Raw genomic sequence first — 13,362 nt, 5'->3', positions numbered from 1 at the left:
GGTCTGTGTGCTCAGTGTTAGGTGCTGTGTGAACCCACTTCCAGCTGTGGTTTGTGTTCTCAGTATTAGGTGCTGTGTGAACCAGCTGTGGTCTGTGTGCTCAGTGTTAGGTGCTGTGTGAACCCACTTCCAGCTGTGGTTTGTGTTCTCAGTATTAGGTGCTGTGTGAACCAGCTGTGGTCTGTGTGCTCAGTGTTAGGTGCTGTGTGAACCCACTTCCAGCTGTGGTCTGTGTTCTCAGTATTAGGTGCTGTGTGAACCAGCTGTGGTCTGTGTGCTCAGTGTTAGGTGCTGTGTGAACCCACGTCCATCTGTGGTCTGTGTGCTCAGTATTACGTGCTGTGCTCAGTATTAGGTGCTGTGGTCTGTGTGCTCAGTGTTAGGTGCTGTGTGAACCTACGTCCAGCTGTGGTCTGTGTGCTCAGTGTTAGGTGCTGTGTGAACCCACGTCCAGCTGTGGTCTGTGTGCTCAGTGTTAGGTGCTGTGTGAACCCACGTCCAGCTGTGGTCTGTGTACTCAGTATTAGGTGCTGTGTGAACCCACGTCCAGCTGTGGTCTGTGTACTCAGTATTAGGTGCTGTGTGCGTTCATGTTTTATAACGCGCTTATAGAAGTCGTTGGTAGAAACTGTGTGATCACTGTTTGGCAATTGTCTTAGTAAAATCATCCAGCACTCATCACACACATACAGTAAACCACTTCTCCACTACTACCATAATGACCCAGTGGAGTATAGAGTCAGTGTTATCAGGAATGTCTCTCCCCTCTCTCCCTCCCTCTCTCCCTCCCTCTCTCTCTCTCTCAATGTAAAGAGTCTCTCAGCACTTTAAAGCTGCCAGTCGTTCAGACCAGAAGAGAGGTAGAGAGGGGAGGTATATGCACCACAGAGTGTGTTCACTAGACCAGAACATGGGTTTGGGCCTGGGCCAGCACAGCTTACCTTACTGCCTGAGATCAGTCTTGCTCTGTAGCAGTAGCTAACCTCAATAGACATCAGCTCTGCCCATCTTCCAGCCCAGGCTGACTGGAAACCAATCTTCCCAGGCTGTACCCCAGGCGGTACCCCAGGCTGTACCCCCCCACTACTGAGGCAAAGTTTTAGACTATTGAGACTCTCGCTATCTTGTAATCCTGTGTAAGGAGTGAGGTCATGGCTTTAGACTATTGAGACACCCCCCACCGCAGTGTTGTGTGATGAGGTATCTTAGTGGTTAGGGTGTTGGACTAGTAACCGAAAGGTTGCAAGATCGAATCCCAGAGCTGATGAGGTAAACATATGTCGTTCTGTCCCTGAACAAGGCAGTTTTAACCTACTGTTCCCCAGTAGGCCGTCATTGAAAATAAGAATTTGTTCTTAACCGACTTGCCTAGTTAAATAAAGGTTAAATATTGAAGGATCTGATGGTTGTTTGTGTGTGTGTGTTGCAGGAAAACTCAGCACACTTCCCTGGACCAGAGCTCTCCTCCTCAGACTGGTATGGGTACCTACAACCACCCTGTCCTGGGCATCTACAACGCTAGAGACGACTTCCCCCTCCGCAAGACAGGTACTAAACACACACACACCTTGCTCTGCTAGAGGACTGTCCTGTAGGCTCTCTGTGGGCTCACACCTTGCTCTGCTAGAGGACTGTCCTGTAGGCTCTCTGTGGGCTCACACCTTGCTCTGCTAGAGGACTGTCCTGTAGGCTCTCTGTGGGCTCACACCTTGCTCTGCTAGAGGACTGTCCTGTAGGCTCTCTGCGGGCTCACACCTTGCTCTGCTAGAGGACTGTCCAGTAGCCTCTCGGTGGACTCACACCATGCTCTGCTAGTGGACTGTCCTGTAGGGGCTCTGTGGGCTCACACCTTGCTCTGCTAGAGGACTGTCCAGTAGGCTCTCTGTGGGCTCACACCTTGCTCTGCTAGAGGACTGTCCAGTAGGCTCTCTGTGGGCTCACACCTTGCTCTGCTAGAGGACTGTCCAGTAGGCTCTCTGTGGGCTCACACCATGCTCTGCTAGAGGACTGTCCAGTAGGCTCTCTGTGGGCTCACACCTTGCTCTGCTAGAGGACTGTCCAGTAGGTTCTCTGTGGGCTCACACCTTGCTCTGCTAGAGGACTGTCCTGTAGGCTCTCTGCGGGCTCACACCTTGCTCTGCTAGAGGACTGTCCTGTAGGCTCTCTGCGGGCTCACACCTTGCTCTGCTAGCGGACTGTCCTGTAGGCTCTCTGTGGGCTCACACCTTGCTCTGCTAGAGAACTGTCCAGTAGGCTCTCTGCAGGCTCACATCTTCCCTCATTTAGATAATATTAGAGCCTCCCACCATTAATCAAATCCAAATTAGGCTGTCAGGGGTTCTGCTGCCCCCTCAATGGAATCCCCAGGGCTCTTTGAGGGGGGGTTATGAGGTTCACTGAGAAGCTATACGTTATTTGAGTTCTAGATGAACTGCTGATATTAATATTGATTCTCTTTACCACCTAAAACGTTCTGAACATCCATTGTTATTCTGGCATGTCCTACTGTACCGACGGGGGATTGAACTGTAATATGTGACAGACCTTTTATCACCTTGCCAAAGTTTTCATCATTTCTAAATCATACATGAAAAATCCCAGAGTGAACAAAAAAAAACCTTTCTATAGTTTAGAGAGAAATGGTGCGGCCGGGCTGTGAAGCGGTGGTCTTCCAGTATAATTATTCACTTAGCGGGCTGGGCCTGTATGAACAGAGCACGGCCATGTTGACTCTAGCCCCAAGGCTGACTCAAGCTGCAGATACACCGCAGTTGACACTGGCCACTGAGACCACATTCCACCCAGACTGAGAGAGAAGAGATGGGAGGAGAGAGTCCGAGGGGAGTAGAACAGGGGGAGTGTGGGGAAAGAGGACAGTGGAAGAGGAGAAAAGAGAGAGACGAGAGGGGAGTAGAACAGGGGGAGTGTGGAGGAAGAGGAGAAAAGCCTCAAGGCTACACATAGACCACAGTTGACACTGGCCACATTCTACAGGAGGAGAGAGATTTTAGAAAAGAGAAGGTTGGAGAAAAGGACAGATGAGAGGGGGAGGAGGAGAGTTTAGAAAAGAGAAGGTTGGAGAATAGGACAGATGAGAGGGGGAGGAGGAGAGTTTAGAAAAGAGAAGGTTGGAGAATAGGACAGATGAGAGGGGGAGGAGCAGAGTTTAGAAAAGAGAAGGTTGGAGAATAGGACAGATGAGAGAGGGAGGAGGAGAGTTTAGAAAAGAGAAGGTTGGAGAATAGGACAGATGAGAGAGGGAGGAGGAGAGTTTAGAAAAGAGAAGGTTGGAGAATAGGACAGATGAGAGAGGGAGGAGGAGAGTTTAGAAAAGAGAAGATTGGAGAATAGGACAGATGAGAGAGGGAGGAGGAGAGTTTAGAAAAGAGAAGGTTGGAGAATAGGACAGATGAGAGGGGGAGGAGCAGAGTTTAGAAAAGAGAAGGTTGGAGAATAGGACAGATGAGAGAGGGAGGAGGAGAGTTTAGAAAAGAGAAGGTTGGAGAATAGGACAGATGAGAGAGGGAGGAGGAGAGTTTAGAAAAGAGAAGGTTGGAGAATAGGACAGATGAGAGAGGGAGGAGGAGAGTTTAGAAAAGAGAAGGTTGGAGAATAGGACAGATGAGAGGGGGAGGAGGAGAGTTTAGAAAAGAGAAGATTGGAGAATAGGACAGATGAGAGGGGGAGGAGGAGAGTTTAGAAAAGAGAAGGTTGGAGAATAGGACAGATGAGAGAGGGAGGAGGAGAGTTTAGAAAAGAGAAGGTTGGAGAATAGGACAGATGAGAGGGGGAGGAGGAGAGTTTAGGGAATTACTTTTACCTTTACCTGCAGTTCTTTAACAGTGGTGGGCATGAAGGACAATTAGACTAGGAGCGGAAGCCTCTTCAGAACATTGAGGCCGACATGCTGTGTTAGCGACAGACATGCTGTGTTAGCGACAGACATGCTGTGTTAGCGACAGACATGCTGTGTTAGCGACAGACATGCTGCTAGGTAACCCTTCACACTGTGTGGTAGCTAGGTAACCCTTCAAACTCAACTCTGGACTTCGAAGCCTGATCCACTGCGTTTTTTTAAATGATCAGGTAGAACAGAAAATCAGCAGGTTCCAGACCTCGCAGGTTAAGAGTTGAATACCTCTGCCCTATACGGTATGAAAATAGCTGTACAGTAAACTGCTATAGATGACATCAGAGTGCAGGGTCTCTGCTTTCTAGCGCTGAATGGGATTCAGCTGACGTGCCTTCTAAACGGGAGTACCAGGGGCGACAAGAAGATGCCCCCATCCCTCACGCCAACTAAACTTATTTCGCTAATGTTTTGTAGTCTGAGTGAAGGGAATGTTGTAAATGAAGAGGGACTCTGTTCTGAAAGATGAGACGTTGAAGATTATAATAAATACCGCTTTGATGTCATACAAGCAAACCACATGCTAATGTGCACTTCACATGGCCATATTGAAGAAGTTATTTCATTTACAGGTTCACCGTTTCTGATCACATGTTTTTATGTACAGTTCCAACAATGACATGGCATCATACCCTGGGTTGTTTTGAACAGATGCTTGTCGTATTGTGAAGAAAGTTAGCCGTGGAACACGCTCGGGACATTCTATGCTCACCACATTTACTCTCTGTGTCTCTAAGATTGTATTTTACAGCTTAGCTTGTCATTTTGACAATGGAAAGAGATTTCAAATGATGCCCATCTGATCCAGATTGCAACTTATTAATGGGCCGTTTTTCTGATTGCTTAAATAACTGTAATGGCGGGGATGCAGGGCTGTGTTTCAAACAAAGTGCTTTATTATAAAAAAGATTGTTGTCGACAAATGTCCTGGTACCTGTTAAAGTTCATGATGCCGTTGACCTTAACAAGGACCAACAGGACCAGTGGAAAGCAAAACAGCCCCAAAACATCAAAGATCCACCACCATACTTTACATTAGTGATGAGGTATTTTCTGCATACGCGTTGTTCTTTCGAATCCAAACTCGGTGGTGTGCGTGGCCAACGACCTCTCTCCATGTCATGTGACCATAGAGGTTTTCTAAACCCTATCTTTTAGAGATTTCTGACCCCTATCTTTTAGAGATTTGTTGTTATTACTTGTTAAACACAATTTATCAGAGAAAGAGATTTTATTAGTATAAAATAATATAATTTTAGAATTTCTTGGCGCATACAATGTAGCTCTGTATTTCTGTTATTTTCTATAGTCTTTTTTCTAATCTTTATCAAGGAGCCAATAATTCCGCACCACTACTGTATATCGTGCTATGGCCTGGCCTGAAGCCAGACTGATGAACATTCTTCAGATCAATGGGACACAGACCTCATTGTTAAAAAGTACATGAACCCCTGTCTCCATCCCTGTCTATGTCCATTCAGCCAACATGGGGGTTTAATCATCTCTAGCAATGAGAAAGGCTGCAAGTTCCTCCACAGTTCCGTTGTCTGAGTGAGGCGAATGTTGTCAATGAAAAGGGACTTGATGTGTTCTGAAAGATGAGATGTGAGATAATTACTGCTTTAATATGTCATACAAGCAAACCACACACCCGCTTCACATTTCCATATCATAAAACATATGTCATTTCCTGCGTCAACGTTTCTGATCACTGTCTGATGTGCAGTTCCAGAGATGACATCTGAAAAGAATGAGCCGATGTTAGTCGTATTGTTTCCGCAGCTCGTTGTCTTCACACGCTCATAACTCTCTTCTCTGCGCACCAAAATTACAATCTGTTTCTCTGAAGGGCCTTGTGAAAGCCTAACACTGTAAGATGGTATTTTATAACTTAGCTAGTCATGTTGACAATGGGAAAAGCTTTCAAGTGACGCTCATCTAATCCTGATTGCAATTTATAATGTATCATTTTTGGATTGCGTCAACAACAGTAATAATTGTGTGATGGCGAAGAACCGGGGATGCAGGGCTGTGTTTCAAACGGAACAGTTAGGAGAGCTCAGAAATGTAGCTAATAGCTGAAGGCTTTTTCCTTGAGTCATAATAGTACATTGAAATGACTGAGGAACTGTTTTTAGAGAGCTGTGTGGACACTTGGAGACACCGGTCAGTCCTCTCACTTCAACCCTTGACATTAGTTTGTTTTCTCCACCTACCCCACATTTTCCAGCAGTATTCTTATGTTACTGAATGTGTCCAGAGTGTTTTTAGATTTTCTTTCCCGAAAAATGCTACGAAATGTATTCCCTTTCAACCGCTGCCATGGTTATGCACATGCAATTCATATTTCTTCTCTTAGAAACATTTCAATTTGCCCATATTCATATAGGCCAATTCCCGCCTGTGTACAGGCTTAATAGGTTGAAAAGGTGGGCTCTGTATGAATCAATCCATGTTCCTCTTTTGTCTGTTCTCAGATGGGAGACCATTACATTTGACCAGACGTGTGTCATGCCATCCATTCAGTAGTGCCTTACATGATTGTTTGACCACCCCCGGACTTTCTCCCGTAGTGGCGCGGTCCGCGGTCGCCTGCATCATTAGTCTGTCACTTGTTAAACGGAGAGAAACAAACGTGTGAATAAAAACAAGGATGGAGGGAGCAGTGGAGGGAGAGAGAGAGGGGGCTCTTGTTGTTCCCCTCCTGCTTTGTGCCCTTTGTTTTTCCAAAAGGCCTGAAATAGCGCCCTGGCTGGATAATTAGTACTGGACTTCTATTGGTTAGCAGTGTCCCCACAGTGGGCCCTGATTGTCCGTGCCGTGTAAACAGAACATTAGCATCATTTCAGAACATGGTAGTCATGACATTGCATTCCCTCTCTCCGTCCTTGTCTTTCTAAATTCTCTCCATTTGAATGCACACTGACAAAGCCTGCTGTAATTGGCAACGTTGCTCCCAGAAATCAGTTCATTCCCCTCTACACTCTCATTTCCTTGTTGATGTGGCTGGCGCAGATTTTCCCAACGCTCAGTACATTGTAATGGGGAGGAAACGTATCCACCTCCATGATGGTGAACAGCAGGTTGTGTAACTTAGTCGTTGGTTAGATAAAATGGACCCTGTTTAACCTCGAGAACTGTTTGCCTCAACAAAACTGTGGTTTCTGTTTACTGCGGTTCAATTTGCAGGGATACGGTATGACAGAGCCGTATCAGAACCATGGGCCTCTCTTGAGTCTTAGCCTCTGTTACAAGCCTGGGTTGTGTTGGTCATATCTGTGCTCTCTCTCTTTCTGTGTGTGTCTGCCTTGTAGCCTCTGAGCCCAACCTGAAGCTACGTTCTCGTCTGAAGCAGAAGGTGAGCGAGCGTCGGAGCAGCCCCCTACTGAGGCGTAAAGACAGCCCGATCACAACCGCCAAGAAACGCTCACTGGATATGGCAGGTAGGACACACACTCAACGCTGTGGAGAGGAACGGCCAGGAGGTTCAGACCTCGCACACAACAGAGCTGTGTAGTAGATTTAACATGGAAGAGATGACTAACTGACTGGTTGTATTAGGTTCATGTTGTACTGTAGCTGTAGACTTGGTGTGGAACAGTCATGACATGAATACATTCTCTAGATTCAGCGTGTAACAGCGCTCCTGGATCCGGCCCCAGCTCTCCTAACAACAACAGCATCAGCAACATCCCCAATGAGAACGGCGTCTCTGTGGCAGTCTCCAACAGCATTGATGTGTCCCTGGCTCAACGGTTGTGTGGTGGTGAACTCAGCCAGCTGTCTCTGTACACGTCCCCCTCCCTCCCCAACATCACCCTAGGTCTGCCCGCCACGGCCACCTCTGCTTCCAATGTAAGGCTCTCTGTTGATATGTTTCTCCTCTTCTCTCGTTCTCTTTCTCTCTGTATCTCTCGCTCTATCTATATATATATATATATATGTCTCTGTCTCCCTGTGTGTGTTGGTCGGTCTCTCTCTGTATCTCTCGCTCTATCTATCAATATCTGTCTCTCTGTCTCCCTGTGTGTGTTGGTCGGTCTCTCTCTGTATCTCTCGCTCTATCTATCTATATATCTGTCTCTCTGTCTCCCTGTGTGTGTTGGTCGGTCTCTCTCTGTGGTCACACAGGATTTACGGTATGTTGCCTGTGAAAAAAAAGGGCTGTGCTTTATATGACCCCCTTTCAAACAGTCCCATTTTAACCACATTCTTGCCGGCATCAGACTGTTTGTGTCCCATGCGCATGCCGGCACCATTGACAAGTGGGAGTGGGAGTAGGGAGTGTGGGGTTGGGGTAGGGAGTGTGGGGTTGGAGTAGGGAGTGTGGGGTGGGAGTAGGGAGTGTGGGAGTAGGGAGTGTGGGGTGGGAGTAGGGAGTGTGGGGTGGGAGCAGGGAGTGTGGGGGTGGGAGTAGGGAGTGTGGGAGTAGGGAGTGTGGGGTGAGAGTAGGGAGTGTGGGGTGGGAGTGTGGGGTGGGAGTGTGGGGTGGGAGTAGGGAGTGTGGGAGTAGGGAGTGTGGGGTGGGAGTAGGGAGTGTGGGGTGGGAGTAGGGAGTGTGGGGTGGGAGTAGGGAGTGTGGGGTGGGAGTGTGGGGGTGGGAGTAGGGAGTGTGGGAGTAGGGAGTGTGGGGGTGGGAGTAGGGAGTGTGGGGGTGGGAGTAGGGAGTGTGGGGTGGGAGTAGGGAGTGTGGGGGTGGGAGTAGGGAGTGTGGGGGTGGGAGTGTGGGGGTGGGAGTGCGGGGTGGGAGTAGGGAGTGTGGGGTGGGAGTAGGGAGTGTGGGGGTGGGAGTAGGGAGTGTGGGGTGGGAGTGTGGGGTGGGAGTAGGGAGTGTGGGGTGGGAGGGAGTGTGGGGTGGGAGTAGGGAGTGTGGGGTGGGAGTAGGGGGTGTGGGGTGGGAGTAGGGAGTGTGGGGTGGGCGTGTGGGGTGGGAGTAGGGAGTGTGGGGTGGGAGTAGGGAGTGTGGGGTGGGAGTAGGGAGTGTGGGGTGGGAGTAGGGAGTGTGGGGTGGGAGTAGGGGGTGGGAGTAGGGAGTGTGGGGTGGGAGTAGGGGGTGGGAGTAGGGAGTGTGGGGTTGGGAGTAGGGAGGGTGGGGTGGGAGTAGGGAGGGTGGGGTGGGAGTAGGGGGTGGGAGTAGGGAGTGTGGGGGTGGGAGTAGGGAGTGGGGTGGGAGTGTGGGGTGGGAGTAGGGAGTGTGGGGTGGGAGTAGGGAGTGTGGGGTGGGAGTAGGGAGTGTGGGGTGGGAGTAGGGAGTGTGGGGTGGGAGTAGGGGGTGGGGGTGTATTTGAATAAATCGATTGAATATACACCACAAAGAAATCCATTATTCATTTGTTTAGACAGGTCCTAAGAAAATGTATTTTCAGAAGAATAGAATAGCCTATTTTGAGTTGAGTTATGTTACTGGTATGGACAACTTATAGGCAACATGGCTTTGCAATGCAAATAATATCAATAGTTTTTATTTTGTTCATTAAGCAGACCACACACTTACATTCCCCTGCACTGGTCACAGACAACACACATGTATTTTATAGTAAGAACATAATGCAATATAACCAAATAAAATATCAATCATATTTTTCACACTACTTCAGTGTCATGGGAACGTGTGGAACCGCTGTCATAGAACATAAAGTTATATTTGAAAAGAGACAATGCCCAAATGTTGTGTGCTTTAGAAACTGCTCTTTCTGATCGTGTAAAGAAATACAAAATCGGACCTGAAGGATGATTTGAAAAAGTAGCTTTTTTTGTTCCACGTTTAGTCTTCCTGCCCTCACTCCGCTTTGTTAGAGATCACGCACATTGGTAGCTTGCTAGCAAACGTCCTCGCCAACTGCTTTTTTAGTAGTAGCAGCAGACAGTTGTCGAAATAGAACTGTAATCGTAGCAGAACACGTTCAACATAATACATGTCCAACCAGATATTGTAGCCTGTAGCGGCTTGCCCCTCCAGGAGAAGAGGATTAGCGGAGCGTCTTGCCCCTCCAGGAGAAGAGGATTAGCGGAGCATCTTGCCCCTCCAGGAGAAGAGGATTAGCGGAGAGTCTTGCCCCTCCAGGAGAAGAGGATTAGCGGAGAGTCTTGCCCCTCCAGGAGAAGAGGATTAGCGGAGCGTCTTGCCCCTCCAGGAGAAGAGGATTAGCGGAGAGTCTTGCCCCTCCAGGAGAAGAGGATTAGCGGAGAGTCTTGCCCCTCCAGGAGAAGAGGATTAGCGGAGAGTTGCCCCTCCAGGAGAAGAGGATTAGCGGAGAGTCTTGCCCCTCCAGGAGAAGAGGATTAGCGGAGCGTCTTGCCCCTCTCCAGGAGAAGAGGATTAGCGGAGAGTCTTGCCCCTCCAGGAGAAGAGGATTAGCGGAGAGTCTTCCCCCTCCAGGAGAAGAGGATTAGCGGAGCGTCTTGCCCCTCCAGGAGAAGAGGATTAGCGGAGCGTCTTGCCCCTCCAGGAGAAGAGGATTAGCGGAGAGTCTTGCCCCTCCAGGAGAAGAGGATTAGCGGAGCGTCTTGCCCCTCCAGGAGAAGAGGATTAGCGGAGCGTCTTGCCCCTCCAGGAGAAGAGGATTAGCGGAGCGTCTTGCCCCTCCAGGAGAAGAGGATTAGCGGAGAGTCTTGCCCCTCCAGGAGAAGAGGATTAGCGGAGAGTCTTGCCCCTCCAGGAGAAGAGGATTAGCGGAGCGTCTTGCCCCTCCAGGAGAAGAGGATTAGCGGAGAGTCTTGCCCCTCCAGGAGAAGAGGATTAGCGGAGAGTCTTGCCCCTCCAGGAGAAGAGGATTAGCGGAGAGTCTTGCCCCTCCAGGAGAAGAGGATTAGTGGAGAGTCTTGCCCCTCCAGGAGAAGAGGATTAGCGGAGAGTCTTGCCCCTCCAGGAGAAGAGGATTAGCGGAGAGTCTTGCCCCTCCAGGAGAAGAGGATTAGCGGAGCGTCTTGCCCCTCCAGGAGAAGAGGATTAGCGGAGAGTCTTGCCCCTCCAGGAGAAGAGGATTAGCGGAGCGTCTTGCCCCTCCAGGAGAAGAGGATTAGCGGAGAGTCTTGCCCCTCCAGGAGAAGAGGATTAGCGGAGCGTCTTGCCCCTCCAGGAGAAGAGGATTAGCGGAGCGTCTTGCCCCTCCAGGAGAAGAGGATTAGCAGAGCGTCTTGCCCCTCCAGGAGAAGAGGATTAGCGGAGCGTCTTGCCCCTCCAGGAGAAGAGGATTAGCGGAGAGTCTTCCCCCTCCAGGAGAAGAGGATTAGCGGAGCGTCTTGCCCCTCCAGGAGAAGAGGATTAGCGGAGAGTCTTGCCCCTCCAGGAGAAGAGGATTAGCGGAGCGTCTTGCCCCTCCAGGAGAAGAGGATTAGCGGAGCGTCTTGCCCCTCCAGGAGAAGAGGATTAGCGGAGCGTCTTGCCCCTCCAGGAGAAGAGGATTAGCGGAGCGTCTTGCCCCTCCAGGAGAAGAAGATTAGCGGAGCGGCTTGCCCCTCAGGAGTAAATATCAGTTTGCTTTTCATAGCCGATCATTAAGAGTATCTCTGCCGCTCCTGCTGTTGAAAACAGTCTGGGACAGGTAGCACTGAGACAGGAGGGGTCAGGTGGCCCTGACCGGTGGCCCTGGCCCCATCCGATGATACCCCCGGACAGGGCCAAACAGGCAGGATATAACCCCACCCACTTTTCCAAAGCACAGCCCTCACACCACTAAAGGGATATCTTCAACCACCAACTTACCATCCTGAGACAAGGCTGAGTATAGCCCACAAAGATCTCTGCCACGGAGGTGGGTGGGTGTGTGTTCTCCCAGGCTAAATGCCAAAGCATTTCTGTGACAATAGAAGGACGGCTCAACAACAGAATTACATTTTTTTATGGAGAAAATAAATGCATTACAAACATTTCTGTGAAGCTTTGTGATCGACGAGGACAAGTTTGATGTCAGACAACAATAGAATTCTTTAATGCGTGCCAAAGCCGGTAAAATGAAAGGCGACGTTTTATACTGAGGGGGTGGCGGGACTTTTAAACAAAGTACCACAATCAGTACTAGGTCGGTTGGCAGAAATACACTGCTCAAAAAATAAAGGGAACACTAAAATAACACATCCTAGATCTGAATGAATGAAATATTCTTATTAAATACTTTTCTTTACATAGTTGAGTGTGCTGACAACAAAATCACACACCAATTATCAATGGAAATTAAATTTATCAACCCATGGCGGTCTGGATTTGGAGTCCCACTCAAAATTAAAGTGGAAAACCACACTACAGGCTGATCCAACTTTGATGTAATGTATTTAAAACAAGTCAAAATGAGGCTCAGTAGTGTGTGTGGCCTCCACGTGCCTGTATGACCTCCCTACAACACCTGGGCATGCTCCTGATGAGGTGGCGGATGGTCTCCTGAGGGATCTCCTCCCAGACCTGGACTAAAGCATCCGCCAACTCCTGGACAGTCTGTGGTGCAACACGTCGTGTTGGTGGATGGAGCGAGACATGATGTCCCAGATGTGCTCAATTGGATTCAGGTCTGGGGAACGGGCGGGCCAGTCCATAGCATCAATGCCTTCCTCTTGCAGGAACTGCTGACACACTCCAGCCACATGAGATCTAGCATTGTCTTGCATTAGGAGGAACCCAGGGCCAACCGCACCAGCATATGGTCTCACAAGGGGTCTGAGGATCTCATCTCGGTACCTAATGGCAGTCAGGCTACCTCTGGCGAGCACATGGAGAAATGCCATCCCACACCATGACTGACCCACCGCCAAACCGGTCATGCTGGAGGATGTTACAGGCAGCAGAAAATTCTCCACGGCGTCTCCAGACTCTGTCATGTCTGTCACATGTGCTCAGTGTGAACCTGCTTTCATCTGTGAAGAGCACAGGGCGCCAGTGGCTCTGGCAGTGCTCCTCCTGCTCCTCCTTGCACAAAGGCGGAGGTAGCGGTCCTGCTGCTGGGTTGTTGCCCTCCTACGGCCTCCTCCACATCTCCTGATGTACTGGCCTGTCTCCTGGTAGCGCCTCCATGCTCTGGACACTACGCTGACAGACACAGCAAACCTTCTTCCCACAGCTCGCATTGATGTGCCATCCTGGATGAGCTGCACTACCTGAGCCACTTGTGTGGGTTGTAGACTCCGTCTCATGCTACCACTAGAGTGAAAGCATCACCAGCATTCAAAAGTGACCAAAGCATCAGCCAGGAAGCATAGGAACTGAGAAGTGGTCTGTGGTCCCCACCTGCAGAACCACTCCTTTATTGGGGGTGTCTTGCTAATTGCCTATAATTTCCACCTGTTGTCTATTCCATTTGCACAACAGCATGTGAAATGTATTGTCAATCAGTGTTGCTTCCTAAGTGGACAATTTGGTTTCACAGAAGTGTGATTGACTTGGAGTTACATTGTGTTGTTTAAGTGTTCCCTTTATTTTTTTGAGCAGTGTATAAGTACAGGCTGCAACACCTTACACAGAT

The 13,362-nt window shown here is 49.3% G+C and overlaps 1 protein-coding gene across 5 annotated transcripts in view; it reads left to right on the top strand.

Annotated features, from left to right (window-relative positions):
* LOC110497004 (histone deacetylase 4) overlaps nt 1-13,362 on the top strand; it is a 70,655-nt gene that overhangs the window by 38,633 nt on the left and 18,660 nt on the right. For all 5 annotated transcript variants that reach the window (XM_090207774.1, XM_090207772.1, XM_090207776.1 and 2 more), the window contains 3 exons: nt 1,430-1,548; nt 7,225-7,353; nt 7,536-7,765. In XM_090207774.1, coding sequence (XP_090063900.1) covers nt 1,430-1,548; nt 7,225-7,353; nt 7,536-7,765 — 478 coding nt within the window. The remainder of the gene's footprint in view (nt 1-1,429; nt 1,549-7,224; nt 7,354-7,535; nt 7,766-13,362) is intronic.

This window comes from Oncorhynchus mykiss, chromosome 18, assembly GCF_057628025.1.
Source record: "Oncorhynchus mykiss isolate SJ-2025 chromosome 18, ASM5762802v1, whole genome shotgun sequence".
Lineage (NCBI taxonomy): Eukaryota > Metazoa > Chordata > Actinopteri > Salmoniformes > Salmonidae > Oncorhynchus > Oncorhynchus mykiss.
This window is presented reverse-complemented; position numbering and strand designations above follow the sequence as displayed.